The following is a 21,969-nucleotide window of genomic DNA, read 5'->3' on the forward strand; positions in this document are numbered from 1 at the left end:
CTAGCAACCATGCCTTCACTTACATAGAACAAGCAAGAAAGCTAAAGCCCCAAAATCTTAACACAGCTGGAGCACATGAGCAGGCTTTTCAGCTTATCATTTTCGGATACGTACCCAGTACAGTACGTCTGTCCAGCCCTCCATCGTGATGCACTGAAACACCGTCAGCATGGCAAAAGCAAAATTGTCAAAGTTGGTAATGCCGTGCTTAGGTCCCTCCCAGCCCGCCTTGCACTCGGTGCCGTTCTGACACTGCCGCCCGTGCGCAGACTGGGGGGCACACGGAGACGGGTCGTCTTCTGCAGGCGTATCTTAAAGGAGAGCGGGAGAAAACGGAGATGAAGAGAACTAATTGCTGTTTGACACACTGGTAAGTGAGTGAAGGATATCTGATTTTAACAAATACATTTTGCAGTGAATTTGACAGCTCTCTCTAGGAATACATAAGAAAGTGTGTTAATTTTAATGGGCAGAGGGATGTTTTGTTGTGCTTCACTTTCTTTTTGTATAAATAATAGCCAAGCTGTCAAATTTTGCAGTCAAAACTGAAATGTCTTTCAACATGAGAGGGACCATTAGATCAAATCTACTACATTTCTTTCAGCTGCCTGTTATGACCAGTGTTTTCATACCACAGTCACCTGGCCGCTGGGTTAATCTTGGAAGGGAACTGCAGCACCAAGTGGCAACTCTGTTGAAGGAGACTGAACCCCTGTAGCAGACAGGCTTCAGTGGAGAGGGGTCAGTATGGTGCAGGGCTACTGACAAATTGCAGCAAAGTGTCTCTGAATCTCTGCTCTTTTGCAGTTTAGAAGCTGTGTGGCATTTTTTCAACAGCCCAGTGGCACTCAGAAACTGTACAAGGCTCTGCTGCTTCATTATCCACCCCTTATTCTGTACACGTGTTTCCAGTGATCTGAGAACCCATACAACACACCTGCCCAGATGCTTTGGTATATGCAAAATGCCACAGAAAACACTTTTATAAGCACAAAAATTCCTGCAATGGGATTTTTTAAAATATATGGCTTCAGCGCCTATTGCTAATTTTATAACAGATGCAGGTATGCATCCGTGGGGGAGCAGGAAATTATGTTTGTTTCTTATCTTATATGGCAAAAAATGTAATTTTCCAAAAGTTCTGATCACATTCTGGTCATCAAAGCAACCCAGAAATAACAATATTAGAATTGAATGCTGTAACATGTAATAGTTACAGAGAGTGTGGAGAAAGACATATATACTTTAAAGATGCAAACTAGACTGATAATTCATTATTGTTCTAGCATTTTTTCCAGAAAAAGAAATCTACCCATGTTATACAAGCATAAAATATAGAACATCTGAAAGAGTTTCCTGCTGTACAATATTTTCTTAGTTACAAGCTGAACTGGGTCTTGGACATTGGCATCCATCACCACATGGGGAATCACTGCTGTTGAAGTTGAATAAATCAAATGAAAAAAGTGCGGATGGCTAGATGAGTGGCAACAAAAGTGAATTATTTTAAAATTTGAATCTTTCTGTCAATAATTTGAAAGTTCTTTACTGATGGATTTGATGCAAAAAGTTTCTTCCCATTAATATAATTTTGCTTTCTTATTAGCTGCACTTCTAACCACAGTTACAGCCTGTGATTATAAAAAAAAAAAAATCTACTGGTCCTCAAGTAGATATTCTTTTACAATGATACTGGTTTAAAATGAAGAAGTATTTATATACAAGATTAATAATAAAATATAAGAGTTGTTAATTTCTGTGCTGCCATCTCATTTGCAGCTCAGTCTGCAAGTGGTGAAATCATCACTACTTCACCTACTTTAGTGTTGCCTGAGCCTCTGGGAGATTCATTAAAGAGCTCAGGCTAGCTCGTAGTGCCAAAGGTCCATGTTAAAAAGTCCACTACTGCGTTCAGCAGGAATAGGCAGTTTCGCTTGTAGCCTTTATAGACACAACAACTGTGTGCCCAAGATGAGCAAGCTAAACTCTCACCATTAGAGACAGTCTTTCTCCATCAATAGTGATTCATATCCAAGAAGCAGCACAGAGGAACCATCACTGTGAAACCCTAAACCAGGTACACAGCAGGGAGCAAGAGCCACACATCTCCTGTGCCAGCATGAAAGCTCCATTATATAAGTGGAAAGCCTCCCTCAGAAAATCTTTATATGCATGATATAGTGTTCCTCTTACCTATCAGTCCTCCTTGCACATGGTAGCAGGTCTTGTGCATCTTCCCCATGAATAACTCCAGTCCAATGATGGCATAGATAATAATGACAAACAGCACCAGCAGGGCAATATGCAACAAAGGGACCATGGCCTTGATAATTGAATTTAAAACCACCTGGAGACCTGCAGAGAGAACAGAAGGAAGCACTTATCAGCAAGAGAACAAAATTTAGAGAGGCCATAAACTGCACAATAATATGTCATTTTTATTTCATTCCCCTTCACCTGAACTTACGATCTTGATGACGTAAAAATGTACATTTACAGATGTCCTCCCTCCAGAAGATCCCCAGCATTTCACAAATTTACCATTGGATCACAGACTAAAGTAAAATGGGTATTACTTTACCTGTCACTGAAATACCATCACCTTGGGGAGGGAACACGTTAGCTATTTTGCCTGTTCTAGAAAACCAGACACAAGCTGATCCCCAGACCATATTTAGGAGAGTTAAAGCACAAGAAAAACAAGGAACAATGAGAACTGAAGTAGAACAAGAACAATGAGACATTCAAGAGACCAAATTCTGGGGTACCACAGAGCTGCACCCCAGAGCATAGGGAGAGACGGCAAACTAAAGTCTCATTCCTACTCCAATTCTGGATATTTCCAGAGGTCAAGCCAGGCTCAGGCAGAGCCTGAACTGCTGATGGACAACCGAACCCATACTGACTAAGACCTCCTGGCCCTCTTAGGACCTGCACTCCTCTCTGCACTCCAGATCCACCTCACCTTACTTCAGTCTGAACAGAGGGACAGAGTCAGAACCAGCAGTGCTGGTTTTGCACCAAGGTGTGGGGATCACTCTTTAACAGAGGTTGCTGAGGTCCTCAGAAAGTAGTATAAACAAAATATTATTACATGTCTGTTGTTGAGGCATGAGACTGGTATAAGTCCTAAGCACGAGTGAGCCAACGACTCCCAGAATGGCTCAGAGAAGGTGACATGCAGCCGAGTTTGCTGAAGCGCTAAGCAGCTGTGCCCTCAGATGCAGCTGACCGAAGCTGCAGATTCATGGGCCTCTGTCTCCTTCTCCTCATTTGTAAAATCGCATAACTAAGCTGTCTCATAAGCCCTTAGTAAGGATTTGCATTTACAAAGGTCTTAAAGTTATTATCACTAGTGGCAGTGATGGGAACCACTGTCACTGGCAAGTTATTAATGTTGGAAGTATTGAGAGACCTCTAGAACTCTACAGACTACAAATAGCCAGATCAGAACAATTACAAGCTCATGATTTCGCAATGACTGAGAGCCAGAAGCCATTAATGTCTCCTGCAAATGCTGTCATCTCCTCACAGAAGTGGATAGTAACTGTGATTTTTGAAAAATGTGATCCACAAGTTGTAAAGGTCTCTTATACATCTGCCAAGAGAGACTGTGATAACCATTAACTTCTAAAAATCTATTATGTTAGATTTTCATTTTTATCACTTTTTTTTTTTACTAATTTAAATACTTTCTAATAAGGATGACACATCTCTTGACAAGCACTTTCACTCATAGGCACTCCACTTGTCAATTCACAGCTAAGGCTGAGACTTTGCGTTTGCTCCCCAGCCATGATGGAGCACAGCAGAAGTACTCAACGGTGGCATCAGCTGCCAGGTCAGCAAGATCATTCACTGCTAGTAACCTAAAGCTGGCTACTAGCACCCCTTTAGTCAGAGCCTTTTTTATTCAGGTGTCTAGAGTCAGTTCAGTTATCCGTTAATGGTTCATTCTACCATCCAAAGGGAGTAATATTCAGCAGGAAACATTCTGGCTTTCACAAAGAGATCCTTATGTGAAGAACAATACTGACAGGATCAAAACTCATCCTATACAAGACTGAGGTGTTCTTACTCAGTTACTTCTAGGTACTTACTCTGGATAAGCAATGTCTCTGGGGAAAAAATATTGCTGTGATACATGAGACATTCAACATTTCCCCCTAGATGCTCTCCTCATTTGGTCTACTAATTCTAAGTATATACAGAAAATGAACTAGAGTCCACATCAACATCACTCCAATACGTTACAGCAATCAAGAATGTAACATTTACCAGAAAATTAAAACAATGTCCAACCCTCCCCCAAACAGTGTACAACGATATAAGACAGTTAAAAGACTACAGATGGCTATGAACCTTAAAAAGGCCCACAAGCTTTGCAGATTGAAATATTAGTAGCTTCAAATAAATATAAAAAAAATCAAATGAAGGCCTCAAATTTTAGTGTTTTTAGGAGCCTTGTTAGTCCAAAATGTAACCAGGATTACAAGGTCAAGAGATCTAATACCAGGTCTTACGTAATTTACCCTTAATTTTTGTTATTAATTGATTTAATATTCACCATAGGATAGATCCAGTGCTCTTGAGAGGGTACTGAGGACAGACACAATAAAGAACAAAAAGCTCTCTCATTTTAAATGTAGCTTCATTATTACCCTCACCATGAAAGTGCATCAGTGTATGAGAGATGTCCAGAGAAGTTAGTATCTGCAACAAACCAATGGCCTTTGCATTAACAAAGCTGTGCTTCTGAAATCAAAGGCTTGCACCATAAACAAGAGATGACAAAGTGTTTAGCACAGGGGTGTCAAACTCATTTTTACCGGGGGCCATATCAGCCTTGCGGTTGCCTTCAAAGGGGTGAATGTGATTTTAGGACTGGATAAACGTAGGAGTAGCTACATTTAGGAGTAGTTACATTACATTTAGTAGTTACATTTACATTAGTAGTTACATTTACATGTAGGAGTAGTTACATTTAGTAGTTACTGTTTAGACAGTCAAGGGGAACATATACCACTAGAAGACTTACAGGAGCTTCAGCTAGCACAATTAGAGAAAAGCTTGAGGATAATAAACCACCTTTGAGGAAGAGATGAGCCACTGAATACTTGTCAGCATGAACTGTGCCGTACCCCGCTGGGGAGTCTGTTTGTAAATCCAGATGATTTCACTCATTAGCAAGCTTCCATACATTACCATTAAAGTACTTAGAGAGTTTTTGAAAGTTTAAAACCACTAACTATGCAGCAACTTTAGAAATGTCCTCTCAGATGTAATGAATGCTAGTTGTAGAAATGCAAGGGATATATGCACACCGCCACGCTCCCGGCATTGCTGTCGAACTTATTGCTGCAATATAGCTGATGTTAGGAAGTCAATTTATTCTCAGTTCAGGCAGTCACCTGCAGCATGAATAGGTGTTGCAAGGAATGTCATGAGGAACCAGGCCTGGACAACCAGAAAAGTTGGTGTAGTGTAATAACATGGGAAAAGAAACAGGGAGAGCAGATAAAGAAAGATTAAAGGAGTGGGGGAGAGCCATGAGTAGGTAAAACAGAGACAATTTTTAAATAAAAAAACCATGTACTTCAAAACACATCAAGTCTGTGTTCTGAAGTATTGCAGGTGGAGATGAGTGACTGTGGATGATCAGATGCGTTTCCTATCAGGGTATGTCAAGGTGAATCACCCACTTATATGAAGACACAAAGCTTTTTCTAACCAATGGTGAGAACTTCTACACACTTTTACATGGTCTTTCTCTGCACAGAGGAAGAAAAGACAGCTGAAGTTATAAAAAAACCCCTGTTTTTTACACTGCTATAGAGGGGCTAGCAGTGTCATTGCTGGCCAACCATAAACGCAGAGCCCTGAACTTACATCCTGGCAAGTAAATGGATTGCAAATATTTGGCATTCAAATGTACTTATTCATTTGTGAAAGCTCTCTCCATGTGCTAGACACTCTCCAGACATCTGTGAAGGCATAGCATCTGCCTTGAGGAGCTCACTCCAGGCTGGACAAAGAGATAACTGCACAGAGGGTAGGGAAAGTGCCACAAAAGGGATTGTTTGCAGGTTTTCAGCCCGTGCTTTTCTTCTGTTAATAATTGAAGATCTTAAACAGCTCTCAGTATTTATTTTAAAAGCACTTCTGTTTACCTTTAAAAAAGAAAACCCTTGGCTGCATTCTGTTGGCTGACACTGACTGCATAAATGTTTCAGTAAGCATAATACATGAATGCCATTCCTTGGGCTCACAGAATTTAGCATTTATTTACACTGATAAAACATTCCAAATATTTGTTACATGGGAACAACATTGCTTTTTATATCAGGTCAAGCCCTTTTCAGCTTCTAGAGGACTGCATCAACCTGAAGTTTTAGGGCACAACTGGGGAGTAAAGACAGGGAAGACAGAAGAAAAAGAGCTCATACCAAGCGACATTGATCTCTCTCAAACCTATGAGCAATACACTGTTAGAGACGTCACAGATGCTTTAGAGCTATTATATGATGCTGTATTTTTCTCTCAGGAAGACAATCATGAGAGGGGCTGGTTGCTGTCTCAACAATTCAGACAGTTATTGAAGAATGTGCTTATCTCTAAGTATGTAAGTCTCTGCACCTAAAGCAATGGGATTTCCTACATACCTCACTGTGTACTTACAAGTCTTTTTGGATTTCAACCAATGCTCAGCAATATAGCACCAAAAAAAATGCACTGGATCCAGCTGCAAAAATGCACTTGGCATTGTTGCACTGTAGAAATATATCTAAGGAAACTATGTGTAGGTTGGTCTCAGAAAAAAACAAAACAACAAAACCAACAACATTTGGGCCTTTCCAAGCACACTGTCATTTTCATATGTCTTCAATTTTGGACCAAACTTGGTTTGCTGGGCAGTGCTGTTTCCTGTTCTAATCATGTTAGTAGTCCAGATCATCAGAGAAAGAGTATCCTGAGCCTACTCCTTCATTGTTTTTCCAGCACTATATTTTGCCAAGGCCATGCGTTGCCTGAACCAGGAGCATGAGCAGGCACAGTCTCATACGAATGACCTTTTGGGAATGAATAGGAATAAAAGGGAAAGGAGAGGACTTTCAACTCCATCCGTCCGTCTTCCGCCTCCTGATACACACACAAACACACACAGATTTTTGTACTTAAACCGGTGCCAAGGGTGTGGGAGGTAATTATTTTTCTGCTAATATAGTTCAGAAGAAAACTACTACTTTCTGCAAGCAAGGAGGAAGCAGGGGAGGATTTGTGACTCAGCACAGTGCCTGACTCAGATCACTTCTGGGAACGACTCAAGTGATGGAGTTTGTGCACCAACCCCAGCCATGAGGTAGGCCTACCCACAAATCACAGTTATTTCTGATGATACACTAAGAGACTGCCACTAGAGTTATCTCTATTTCCAAAGCACAAGCAATATAATCAATAATACTCCCCAAAGTGGATGTTTATCATTTTATAAATGTAGGTATTGGCCAAGAAAATTGAAAATCATTAAATATTCATAAACATGAAAGGTTTTATACCAGTTTTAAAGGAAGCCTGGAAAATGACATACATTTTTATCACAAACCAGTTTACAGTCATGGGAAGGTGTCTTAGATAAGTACATCTGCAACAACTTGTGAGGGGAAACATTGAGGACTTTCTTCACCAGTGTTGCAAAGGGAAATAACCTGGCACAGTTCAGTTAAGGACAGCTGTAGGGTAGCAATTCAGGGAGGTAGGCCTTACTGTTCTTCTGGAGCCTCAAAATATTAGTGGGATATTTCCAGATAAAGCAAATTCTGCGGGCGTAGTGTAGCATTCTTGGGGCTGCAGATGTCATTTCAAGAATAATAGAGAAGGTCTTGGAATAGGAAAGAAAGACATGACGCTGGACAGAAAACTAGCTGAATTGAAAAGAAAGAAAAACTAGGAAAGACACTTTTCAAGCTGAACAGTGAACAGTGACTAGTTTTGAGTAAGTAATGTTATTTAAACATATATGAACATACAATTCAAATCTGCATGCTGGAATGAATAGAAAAATAAAGTTTTGGCATCTGCTCCCAATGTTTTCATTCCTCTACTTTCAAACCATGTTTTCACTGACTTTTCAAACTGAAACAGGCACACATAAAAGAAGCTTCATATAAATGGGCTTGTGTATGCCAACACAATTGTTTTATATTTGTCAAGCCTTGCAATATCACCTATACCTTATCCTTTGAGGTGAGAAAGGAACAGCAGAACAAAACCAAAAGCCACAACAAACCCCAGCTCTTCCTTCTGGATCATTTTTTCTTAGGAAGAGATTCATCTTCAGTATCCTTTGCTCATCAGAGCCACCCAGCTAAGACAAACAATGCAGCTTGCCCTCAGCATGGTGGCCACACAGCCCCAGCTTTTGGGTGCCTGAGGAGGATGGTTGGATAAGTGTACAGGATGCCGTAGGCTATTTGCCTCTCTGCTGGAAGAAACTTCTACTGCCACTCATAGAAGTGTCCCTCTGACCTCCCAGAAGGCTTTAACCTTTTTTTTTAGCTTTTTGTTGAAAGTATGTAAGTGTTCACTTTCTGTTTGCTGATCAGAAGATCTTGCACATTTTTCCAGTCCCAATACATTAGGTAGCTCCTACAAGCTCAAATTTATTCTCCAGCCATTTGATCCTAGTTCAATTCAGCTGAGATCCTGGCAAGATCTACACACTTCCAATGTAAGAAAAAAAAAAAAAAAAAAGCAAGCAGCAATTGTGTCCCTCCCATCCAGCTACCTGTGTATAATGAAGGAGCATGGAGAGAAAAGCAGGAATTCTCTACTGAAAATTGCATATCACAGAAAAAAAGAAAAAAAAAAGACTATTTTGATCAAAATCAGAAATGAAGTTTAGTAAGTTAACTTTGAGGCCGTCTTGAGCAAGGAGCACAGTGCTCTGTAATGTCTTATGCTGATAGAGGTGCAGGTAATGAGGTCAGGTATACACAGAATCACAGAATGTTAGGGATTGGAAGGGACATCAAAAGATCATCTAGTCCAATCCCCCTGCTGGAGCAGGAACACCCAGATGAGGTTACACAGCAAGGTGTCCAGGTGGGTTTTGAATGTCTCCAGAGAAGGAGACTCCACAACCCCCCTGGGCAGCCTGTTCCAGTGCTCTGTTACCCTCACTGTGAAGAAGTTTCTTCTCATATTTAAGTGGAACCTCTTGTGTTCCAGTTTGAACCCATTACCTCTTGTTTTACCATTGATTGTCACCAAGAAGAGCCTGGCTCCATCCTTGTGACACCCTTTACATATTTATAAACATTAATGAGGTCACCCCTCAGTCTCCTCTTCTCCAAGCTAAAGAGACCCAGCTCCCTCAGCCTTTCCTCATAAGGGAGATGCTCCACTCCCTTCATCATCTTTGTGGCCCTGTGCTGGACTCTCTCCAGCAGTTCCCTGTCCTTCCTGAACTGAGGGGCCCAGAACTGGACACAATATTCCAGATGAGGTCTCACCAGGGCAGAGTAGAGAGGAAGGAGAACCTCTCTCGGCCTACTAACCACCCCGCTTCTAATACACCCCAGGATGCCATTGGCCCTTTTGGCCACAAGGGCACAGTGCTGGCTCATGGTCATCCTGCTGTCCACCAGGACCCCCAGATCCCTTTCCTCTACACTGCTCTCTAATAGGTCATTCTCCAACTTATACTGGAACCTGGGGTTGTTCCTACCCAGATGCAAGACTCTACACTTGCCAGACATGGCCAGACAAAGATTCCTAAAGATGGGCTGAAAGTTAGGCAGGTAAAGGGCATGCAGGAGCCCTGGCAGTTCTCAGGCCAGCAAGGATAGTCTGCCACCTTTTCTCATGAAATAGCTTTGATTTTCTGCTGACAAGACTCTCATGGGCTCTCTGAGAAAACTACTCCTGGGTTCATTGCAAAGTTTTGTTTATACTTAATCACTGTGAAGGATCACAAATAGAGAGAACTTTTATTTGCCTTCTCCCTGCACAGCTATGCAAAACCAGTCTGGCCAGAAGCTTACACCAGTTCTCAGTTAAATGATCCATTACACTTCCACTTTTTAAATTTCTTCTTGCTTAAGCACAGCTGTGACAGAGAACAGTCTTTCCAGCTCCAGGATAGAAGCAAATTTTGGTCTAGTCCTGTGCCACCGGATTCAGTTAGAAAACTTGTAGAGGAATGTGTCAAAATGCTGTACTGCTGTTCTTCTGGTCAAGTGAGCATAAAAACCCCCAAACCAATAGTTAAGAAACCTCTGGATTGAGATAATGATGAAAGAGCTTTGTTTCAGAATGCCCAACGTTTTTTGTGTACAGCTCTGAGGAATGACTACACAGACTACTGTGTCCTAAAGATGCAGTTTTTGAAACAAGGAACTGTGGACACCTGTAACAGAAATGGGCTCAGCACTTGGGTCTCAGTTGTGAGTGCACCAGCATTTAAGTGGAGGGCTAATGACTGTTGGGTCACAAATGCCTTTGTGAAGTTGCCAAAATCTCAGGGTCATGAATAGCGTTATTTTTAACTGTTTTTTCTCATAGTTCCTCAGGTAAGTGGACATTAGCCCCTTATGTTCATTGCTAAATAATCCTTTCTGTCTTGTAAACAATAGAGTGTCTTTTAGTTGTCTGAGCTCCTCCTGACTCTCTTTCTAACTTATCACTCATGAGCAGGTTTAGAAAAGGTAAAAGATAGCAAGGTGATGAATGCTACCAGGGATCCTGCAAATGTAAAAGTGCATCCAGGGATGATAATAGTATAGTCTTGTAGCACTTTGAGAAAAATATATTGATGACAAAGACAGTTTTTGCAGGTTAAACGCTCCAAGACTATCACAACCGGCATACCATGAGCTACACTACGTTTTACCTTCTCATGACAGAAAAAGTGCAACAAAATGCTGGATCCACCCTAAAACTCTCTCTTTAGATGGCTATCTACGTAGAAGTGCAGCATCGTATGTGACAAACACAGGCTGCATAGCCCTGGCAAAGAAAACTCACTCCACGTCTTAACTTTGGATAGTGCTTAATGGGAATAGTGGGGGACTAAGCTCTGGAGAGACATAGCATGACATTTTCAAAATCACTGTTGTACGTGGTTTTCAGGAGTATTTGGGGAACCTAAAAATAGAAAGTTACCTGGCCAGGTAGTGAACAAATTTGTGCGAACCACATGATATGTGATCACTGACATGTTACTGTCTTGATGCACACATGGGACTTGTTTTCTCTGTTTAAAGTACTAAAAACGCTGTTAATGAAAATGCATGGTACGATGCCAAAATCCTTGAAAAGACATGGCCAGACATATGTGAATAATTTTGCCTCTTAGTTTTAAGTAGAAAGTTTGGATTTAGGGACTCATCTATTTAGTGGTTAATCAGTTCCATCTCAGAATATCTAAAACTCTCGCTTTTTTAAATTTTCCACATGAGTAAGACTGTTGCTTTTGATTTTTTTTATAAGTCTGATTAGACCTAGAACTCTGCTTGCAGGCATTAGATAATAAAATAGCTTTGGGGGGAAAAAATGCCTCACTAGGTAGGCTCCAGTATGTTTGGGCATAAAAATTAATGGTTGCAGTTTTTGCAAAGACGTATGTGTCAGTCAAAATAACCGTTCTTTATTGATATTTACTTTCTTTATAACTTTCTTTATAACTGGCACAATTCAAAAGATTTTTGTACAGACTGTGTATATATTGTTGGAATGTATTGGAACTAAACATTTATTTATTTTGAATTTCTTTTTACATATAATATGCTGTCAAGGGCTCATAAGGCTCTCCTGCTGCAAACTGAACAGCTAAATTAAATTCTTTACAGATACAAAAATCTACAAATATAAGCCTGAGGGGAATTTGGCCCCTTCCAAAGTAAAGCTTTTAAGTGAAATAGTGAGCTCAACACTGGAATGCGAAAAGCAAAAGATGGGCTAAAGCTTGAGTTTAAATTTTCACCTATATTGTGAGGGCAACGGTGAGACTCAACCCTAAATTCTTTCACTGGGCACTGTTTATACTAAACAGCAGAACTGCTAAATTTAAAACAGGCCTTTGTAAAGCTTGTGTATATGGATACACGGACATATTGGTTTGATTTGTGACAGAGACATCAAACATGATTAAAAGAACTTTTACCTTTTGGTAACTTCCAATACGTATTAAAAAACACTGTACAGCAACAACCTATGACAAAAAGTCAAGTGCACAAACGTGCTGAACAACAAGGAACAGCAGTTATTGCAGAAAAAAAAAAAAAAATCACTAAACCCAACAGCCAATGCAAAACAAGACAGAAACGTCAGCCATGCTGCTAGTTTAATGTGTCAACTAATACAAAGAAAACAAAACAACTTGTTATGTATATTAAAGGTGTAACATTTGATATGTCCCAGTTCTCACATCAAGTGTGTACCACAACCTTCAAAAATGAGAGCCCTCTGCAAGAATGGCATCTCACTCAAAGATGAGACACTCGAAGAAAATTTAGAGAGGAGGTTTTGTAATCTGATAATCAAATTTAATTTCTACAGATCTTTCCACTCCTAAGGAAAATAAAATTTAGTAAGGCTTATGGAAAAAGTGACAAAAATAGATTTTTAATAATTTCTTCTTTCTTTTATTCCATGAGCTACTTTTTGTCAAAAATTCATCTGATGTAAAAATGTTGAGCAGCTTTAGCATTACTGACACTGAAAAAAAAAAGATTCTCTGCAGAGGGCTAGCAGATGTTTTCTGATTTGTGATTGATGTGGCAGGGCAAACCAGGAGAAGACAACCTAAGACTGAAAAAATAAGAGGCATAGCTATTCAGACAACTCAGAAAAAATAGTTGGAACAGAGGGCAAAACACATATGGGATAGGTTATTGTTACATGTGTTAAACAGGAATTGGATTTGCTTCTGGAAAAAAGGGAGATTATGAGAGATGTCTGATTTCCTTTCCTTTTCCCTGGCAGAAAGAAAACTTTGATAAAATATTGAGACTGAGCAGGTTAGGTGGGCTGTAGTTTGCCTCTGGTCCACGCTCCCCCGTGATCAGAACAACAAATTATGTGTTCCCTCAGTGAACATCTTAAGCATAGAAAAGTTTAGTAGTTGTTCATACCAGGAAATAGTTCCGTGTTCTCAACTAGCACAGTAATATCAAGCAGACGTAACTCAGAAAGCAGTAGCTCTTTTTGGAGAAGCTGGATTAAAGAGAAGAAGGAAGGTCTCCAATAGATTTATGTAGCCATTGAGATTTTAAAATAAATTTCCTCAGATTTGCCTCCTCTCCATTCAGTGTGCTTCGGCTTTTTCCCTCCCATAGCACTTGCACAAGATGCAGAATTATTACAAATTCAGAACATCACCAAAAAAAAAAAAGTGGAGACTAAACAGGAGACTTAAAATACATTCCCTTCTTGAGAGAACTGACTGGTCCAACACTCTGTGCTTTGCTAATGTTTTGATAATGCTTTGTGAAAATCACAATGAGCACAGGCACCTACCAATGCTCTTGGAAGGCCAGGACAAGTAGAATCAATTCAAATGATCCTAGAGTCAGAGAGCATCCATGTACCACCTTGTGTTCTGAGCAAAACACTCTTTAAGGAACTCTCTTGTGTCCCACCTCCAAGACAAACGCTACCCAGCATGTGTTTGTCACCTCTTTGAGAGAGGATGAGAGAGATTCAGGCATGTTAAAAAGTCCACACAGTTCAGCAGCAAATTAAAAGAGATACATTCACTTTAGAGAAAATGAACAAAGCACTTCAAGTCATTCCTTACAAGATCTTTATTAATAAACAATGTAAAATGTAGCCAGTTGGAATCAAAGTATGAAATCATATTTGATGTAAGCTTGGGATGACATCAGATGCAGCAGAAAGGTCATCTGGGAGAGAATGTAAGAATAAAACAGAGTAGATCATATCCTCACTATTTTGATCTGGAACAGCAGTATCTTCCCTTGCCCGTCACAGAGGCAGCAACAGGCAGCAACTACAAGTGAGCAACCAGGAACCCAACACACTCCTGCTGATACCAGTTAGCAACAATCTGTATATATGCTTCTACTCCTTTATGGTCCAGATAAAAAGCACATCTAAACAACAAAGTACACTGTTCATATGAGAGTACAGATGGTATTCTTAGATTTTCAGATGCTTTAGGACAAACATCTTGACAGCAGAGGCTCTCTCTCAGAGCCATGCCCTACAACATTCTGAATGAAAGCTCTGAGCATTACTTGAAGAATTAAAAAAAGGTGCTAGAAATAAAGTCTGATCCATCCAGAGCACTTCTGAACATCCTCTTATTAAGCCAAGTTAGGATTTTTTTAATATCCCCACGTCTGCACTTTGATGTCAGTGTGGGCTTTATTTTCTTCATTTGGAAGGGAATGCCTTCACCCTAATGTGGTCCCATATTATGGTATTGGGATTTTTTTGTTTTGTTCTGTCGTGAAGACATGTTGAATAATCATGTCAGCATGCACAGTAATTTGTAGGATAAAGGCTGACACAGTTACTGGGTACATTTGTAGTTAGTGCTATTTTTAAAAGAGCTACATGGCCAAGATCAAGTAATAAATATTTCTGTGTTTTCATTGGCATTCCTTAAATATGAGAGAAATCTTTATTATAACAAGAAGTCAATGCTTCTGTGAGTAATCTTTTTTTACTAAGACAAACCCCTTTTTGCTACACCAGGTTAACCTTTTCTGCTATAAATTTCATCATTCTGCAGGTTGTACCACTCAAAGAAACATGCTTTAGATCCTGATTGTCTAAGTCATAGGAATGATCTCTACCTATGGGAGATGTTATGCTGGACTCAAATTATTCCCATTAGTAACAATGACCTAAGTAAATAAAGGACTTGCAAGCATGTGTAGTGTTTTAAGCTAACTATGAAGAAATAAGCTTAATGAGGACATCTGGTTCAGATTGTTCTCCCCTTTTTTCTCCACTTCCTTCCCATTTGTAATGAAAGGAAAACAAATTGGCCAGTTGAGATTAAAAACAGCCAGGCAATGACACGGGAAAGGTGGTGTAACTTGTCCTTGCGTGGTGCTGTATGTGCTGGAGAGATGGCACAAGTGGTCGAGAAGTCTTGCTCGAGAATGAAGGAAAACATAAGAAATCTGCTTGAAAGCATGTTTCATGCAGCTTTTAGAGCCCAAGACAAAAGGAAAACTGGACTTGGCAGAAGCTGACAATATTAAATGCAACAACAACAAAGTTTAAGGCAGAATTAAGATTTGGAAGCCAAATTTTGCCCAAATCTATTTGCAGCAATTCCCTCTGTTGTCAATGACCTTCATCACATAGGTTTGGTGGCAGCTAACTGCCAAGTATATTGTCTCTTCCAGCTTACTCTACTCTTTTATACCTACACACAAACCTTTCACACTTTGGAAGCTTTGATCAAGTCACTTCTCCTATCTCCTTCCATTGAGGGCAAGACAGAATTCTCCACTGGTGTGCTGTTTATACCATAACTTCACATACATCAGGAGGGTAAATTTAAGCCCTTAGCTCCACTAGTGACAGTGTATTAACATGAACCAAGTGCAAAACAGATGACTGTCAACTATACTTTGCCAGAAACACACACATTTTGAAAAAAGATTTTCTTCCTGACTGCCAGTTAGTATTTGCTTAAAACTTAAGACTTAATTTGTGCTATTCAACATATAAAACCAGGCAATGGCTCACATTTCTTTGCCATATTCCAAAAATGCATGGTTATCAAGAGAGATGTAATTTTGGATTTCTTGAATTCTCAATCACATTATTTCCTCAGCTATACAAAGTGGTGTTAATTTGCTTGGCCTGTGCAGAAAACAATGAGAAAATATAGTTGAAAAATTTGAATGAATGAAAAAGTTGAAAACCATCCCATATAAATCACAAATGCAAGCCAAATAATGACATTGGGTGTGTTTATTTCAACAGCTGAGAAATGGAATCATTGCAATAGATTGAGCTGTGTTGTCTCAGTGGCTGGGAAGGGCATCACAAGCCCAAGCAGAAGGACAATAACAGGCCAGAGAGTCAGGTGCTGAGGATGGAATAAGGTGAATGTCACCACTGCACACTGAAACACAGGAAGCACTGATAACATGTAGAGTTGCTCTAGGTCTCACTCTCACACTCCAGTAAAGTGATTTGGCGCATCCAAATTGACATGGTGCTGCAAATGAGAAGAGTGAATCTGCCCTGGGAGAGAGCATTTGAGGGTAGTTAAAAATCACCATTTCATTCTCCTTCTTTTATACAGTATAGGCAGAATGTAAGGTTTCAGAAGCAGTGTGCCGCCTGCAGAAGGAACTGGGCTCTCTGCATGGTCCTTGATCCTTATTTGCTGGCCTAGCCTTCTCCACACACTGGGTAGAGTGGCTATGAGGATGCTTCAATTACACCTGAGTTTAATTTGGCCTCTAGATAAATTCAGCTTACAAGGATTACACAAGAGAGAAAATGTTATGTCTGTTCTCCCTTGTTTAGGTACACAACGTCCACATCAGGTGTAGCTCAAGACTGAGCCTGCAGCATAGTACCAGTTTCTAGTTTACAGCACTAAGAGGCCTTTTGATAGGCAACAGGCATCATAACCCCATTTTTTACAAATCATTCAAGAGCAAATTCGGAGTCCTGGAATCAAACATGAGATAGAGGATTGGCTTAGTCTAACATTAGAAGGATTACCATGGAGGGTCTGACATGTCTCTACTGTCATAAGCTCTGTAAGTTACTCTATATTTTGCAATACAAGTCCCCCTATACTTCCCTTTCAGTGGGAGATATGTCTGAATTATGAGATCATAAAGACAGAATTCTCCTATGATTTGAAATTAGATTAGATCATATTCCTTTAAAAAGGGGAGAACAAAAAGTAATATTGCCAGTCTTAGAGTTAGGAACAATCTCCATTGGAAAATGTAGACTATAGCCTAAACACACTGTAAGCATTTGAAAGCCTTTTTCTCTTACTTCTCTAAAAAACTGACCATAATTTGGTACTCACAAGGTACTTAGGCAGTGTCTCACACAGACTAAGCCCAGACAGAAAAAAATCCAGCACTATCACCCCTGGGATTTCCTTGCTTCACCTACCTGCAACAGTACGGCAAGTTAACAACACACATGGCTGGATGACTTTGCCAATTCAGCATCTCTCAATTTGGCAAAACTTTCCTCATGCACTACTCTTCTCGTAGAGCCCCCAGGGACTTTTTTTACTTCTCATCTTCATTGTTCTATGTGGTAAATATGGCATCGCATATACACACTTGAATGGCTCAGATTTATCAGAACATTACAAGTAAAGATAGGACACTTTCCTACGTACTTCAAAGTTTAAAGAAAAATCTAATTAATGCCAAAGAGTTTGGGATAAAGAAGGAAGAAAATTGTGGTAATGAGAAAACACTGCACTGAATATAGGGTAGAGAACATTGCTGGGACTGAGAAAGCATTGTAAATTTTAATACAGAAGAACATTTCAGGGCAAATGAGGACTAGTAATGAAACAGACCAAAATCTAAAAATGTTTAAATTTTTCATTCGCTTTGTCCAAAGGTGCCAAATTTTCATATTAACTCAGAGTAATCATGGACTTCTACAGTAACATCACTCAAAAAAATTTGTTGCTCTAGTTAGTTATTTAAATACATGTAAAGATAGTCATCTCTAGGCATTCATGCATGAAAATTGTGGTCTTATTTTATTTTAACTAAAAAAATGTACTCAGCCAGCTACACACTGTTGTTTCCCTGACAGAAAGACATTGCACTGTCATGAGGAGGCTCTGACTTGGGTTCTTTGCTCATACCCTGTGTTTAGCTTAGGTAATGGTATCAGAGTCTTTTGCCCACAGAAACCTGTGTGGTCAGCGAGGATCTCATTGAAAATACAAGTATGGAGTACAACATCTATGCAAATTATATGGATTTCAAGTTATTTAGAAGAGCTCATAAATTAAGTTTGGCAAATATCAGATAGGCAATAACTAGTGGCCATAATGTAGTTACACGAAGATGAAGTACAACATTAAGAGGATGAACAGAATGTATGAAGTGGTATGAGCAGCATGAATAAAGGTGATAGAAATGGAATTTAATAAGCTAAATGGGCGTGAATTTGCATGCGTAGGAGTAACTGGTTGCCTTTTCCGATAGTCAAGGGTGATTTTCTTTTTTAATTGGATTATGCTTCTTTGGTACTGAATTGGATGTTTCTTTTTGCTGTCCTTAAGCACAAAATGTTTAAAACAAGTTTTAAAATGTTTAATAATGTAAAACAGAGATAGAAGACTAATCAACGGAAAACCCTTAACACAAAAGGGCTGACTTGATTCTGTCCCTAGGAAGCTTTGCAATGCTTTAGTCCTGTCAAATGAGATGCTAGGTGACAGTTTGCAAGACACTAAAGTGATTAAGTTTTGGTATACATGCTGATTTTGCACTTGTCTACTTAGGTCTGTCAAGGGAATCGTTTTCCTTCTTTCTCATTTCTTAATGCCACATTAAGATGGCTGCTCTAATGCACATGTGACATTTGTTTGTTTGGTGGTGGGTTTTTTGGGTTTTTTTTTTGTTTGTTTGTTTGGTTGGTTGTTTTTTTTTTTTACAAGGAGAATGCTCTGATACACTAGCAGTGCAGTTATTTCAGAAAGTGAAATAAAGTATGTACTACAAGAAATAGGTTAGTATGCCAGTAACAGAATAGCTGAACACCGAAGTCTGGCCCATGTATCAATGATATACAGTGCTCACATTTAATTTGCAAAAGTGACTTACCACTGTGACCTAAATAGTCTGTGTGCATTTGAAAATATTCACCATTAATTTACAAATTAATACCAGGCTAAACAGACTGGGAGTGGCTCATTTGTCCAGAAGCAGTATGACTTCAAAAAGAGTTAGAAATAATAGTAATAATAACAACAATAAAAATGGTTTGCTTAATGATCCCTTTTAAAATTTACTCTGTTAACAAAGCAAGTGCTCCAAAAAAGTTTTCAAGAAAGAAACTCAATCTACTTTTTTTTAACCTCCCCTAAAAAACACCAACCAACCAAACCACAACCACACACACACAAAACCAAACAAACCCAACAAAAAAACCACAACCAAAACCATGAGACAACCACCCCCCCGCACCCCCCTGAAAAAACCCAAAAAACCCCAACCAACCAACAAACCAAAACAACAAAATCCACCAATCAATCCCTATTGCACTGCTTGGAAATGTATAAATACATAGCACCAATTTTTGAAGGTTTAATTGGAACCCAAATACATTAAATTCAGTACTTTTGAAGGTTGCTTCCATGATGCTACAATTGTTTTGTGACATGGGTAAAAAAAAGTCTGTCTCATCATTTAAACAAAATTTCTATCTCCTTCCTTATGACAAGTGGTCTTGTGACTGTCTATTTAACCACAAAGAATCTGTTCTCTTAAAGAATATGAAATATTTATCTGCCCATGACAGTCACCCAGATAGAGTCTTCAGGATTTGTTGGATTCATGACCTCAAACCCTTTTGATTTCAGGAGGCAATAAAGTAATTTGGGGCCTGGGACATTTCAATCCTAACAAAGATTGTCAAAGGTACCTTTGCTTGTCTGCCTATGGGTGCACCAACTTTGCTTGCAGATGAACCACTTCCTGCACTGAACGGTCCATGAGTTCTTCACTAGACAGATGAGATGTTTTCTGGCAAGGGACAGACAAATCCCAGGAACTAAGCATGGATTGGACTCAGAGGAAAGGGATTCTCAGCTCTGAGGCCAATGTCCTCTGTCTATCTGAAGCTTTCAGATAGTCAGGTTGACCCAGGTGTTTAGCACTGGTAGCCATTATTAGCCTATTAAAATTCTGAAACTGTTAAACCTTGAACTTTTGCTTTAGTCTCTCCATCTGCAAAATGCAGATACCAGTAATTTACTTTAGAAGGCAATTCATATGTTTTTCCCCTACTTCTAATCATACTTATGTGGAAACCCTCTATCTTCTGAAACAGGTCTTTAAATGCTCAAAACTGAATACAAAATATGTGCCTCTTAAATTGGATTATTTTCTATAGATTGAGCCAGAGAGAAAAAAAATCCACACAAACTCCTTTTGACTCAGAAAAAAATTATGCCATGCTGCAAGCCAACCTCTCCACCTCACACAACCTATTCCCCAAACCCGGTCCTGGTTAGTTTAATATTTTCATGCAAAAATTCACCACATGCTTCATAAATTTAGTTTATAACAATCGTTGCACTTTATACTGGTTTTGTTTGTTTGTTTGTGGTTTTTTGTTTGTGTGGTGTTTTTTTTCTTTTTTTCTTTTTCCAAATAGTGGTTAGATCTGGACCTCAAGCGAAGCAGCAGATGTTGAGCTTCCCATGCAGAAGGCAGCTGCCAATAACTCAGAGGATCCTCTCTTTAATAATGAGATGCTGCTTCTATACACTTACAGAGTCTGTTGAGAAGAAACTGCAGTGCATGTTATGTTCATGTAATTTTAGGACAAATCTGTGTGGATCATCTCCTCATAGTGGAAAAGTCTACTACATTTTGGAAGGGGAAGGAAGCAAAAGGCATTTTTTTTATGCATGGCAAAGACAGCAAGTACAATGTTGGTAACTCACGCACTGTTTATAATGTCCCAGGGACAGAACTTGAACAAGACCCAGAGATTTGACTTCTAAATCTCTGCACTAACTTATTATGTAATAATGTAATCCCGTAATGTACTATTTATGGTTGGCTTAGGCAATCTTATCTAAAAGGCCTCATGAGAAAAGTTACGGGCTAATACATATGGATGTAATAATATCTATCTAGGCCAATCAACAGGCATTTGTACAATACAAAAATGCACAGTGAAGACTGAGGTTGTATTAGCTACTGACCTCAGTAGGCTTTCTAAAAGCCACATCAGCCCCAAATACGCCTGGTTCAATAAATATGTCCTTAGTCAGAACCGTAAAGACTAATGGAGGATGTCTCTCAGGTCAAGTTGATGGTTTGCCTGCTTCACAGTGGATGGGCATTTCATTGTCTAGACCAAATATTTGCTAGTATGCACCAGGATCCCTGGCTCTGTTCTGGTGCAAATTAACTACTTTTATTGATGAGAAAACCCACACAAGTGCTATTAGACAGTCTACGCTGGGATCAGAAATGCATATGACTATGAACTGTGTCAGATTTTGTTCCCACAGCCTCCTCTAGTTCTCTAAGAGCACTAGTCAAGAGACTTGAACAGTAGTAACAAATGCTTTGCCTTGGGAAACACACATTGTTCTCCAAAACAGCGAGAACTATAAGCACGGTTAATCTCAGCCTATGCCAGAACAAGTCTTGGGACAAGTCCCAGCTTAAGTAGTATCTCACCAAGAATGCTCCAGTTCATAAATGTTTAAATTCAAGTACCTTCCCCTTGCCATACATTGGGCACACAACTAGAAAGTGCCAAAAGTCTTAGATCAGAGAAGGACTAGAGAAAAACAACAAAACTTTAATTTACAGCCAGTAATTAAGTGAGTGCCAGTGCAGACTGAAGACTTTGAGAGACAAATCCGGCCACTGCGTTCTGCATGGACTGAAGGTACACATGGTACACGTGTCTGTATGAAACCACCCCCTGCAGTAATCCCTAACAGAGGCGGCAAGAATAGCAGATGTTAGTTTTGTATCAGAGGGGAAGGTCATTAATTGCCTAATAGACACCATTTACTTTTCAATATTTTCTACTCACCCACTGATGCCCAAAGTAACTCCAAGTCGGGCAAAAGTTGAAGCCTAGCAGACAGGTTACCAAGCATGGCTTTTTGTGAAACCAAATAATAGTGTTGTCAGTTGCCTCAGTATTTCTTGCTTGTATCAGTGTTTCAGCTCCTCCAACAGACATTCTCATCTTTCATTTAAAAAGTTTCTGCTCTTTTATGATAGC

At 39.5% G+C, this 21,969-nt stretch overlaps 1 protein-coding gene across 3 annotated transcripts in view; it reads right to left on the reverse strand.

Annotated features, from left to right (window-relative positions):
- CACNA1C (calcium voltage-gated channel subunit alpha1 C) overlaps positions 1–21,969 on the reverse strand; it is a 485,027-nt gene that overhangs the window by 168,865 nt on the left and 294,193 nt on the right. For all 3 annotated transcript variants that reach the window (XM_065626926.1, XM_065626928.1, XM_065626927.1), the window contains exons 6-7: positions 2,194–2,355; positions 115–311 (exon numbers count right to left, since the gene is read on the reverse strand). In XM_065626926.1, the coding sequence (XP_065482998.1) occupies positions 115–311; positions 2,194–2,355 (359 nt within the window). The remainder of the gene's footprint in view (positions 1–114; positions 312–2,193; positions 2,356–21,969) is intronic.

The sequence above is a fragment of the Caloenas nicobarica genome, chromosome 1 (assembly GCF_036013445.1).
Source record: "Caloenas nicobarica isolate bCalNic1 chromosome 1, bCalNic1.hap1, whole genome shotgun sequence".
Lineage (NCBI taxonomy): Eukaryota > Metazoa > Chordata > Aves > Columbiformes > Columbidae > Caloenas > Caloenas nicobarica.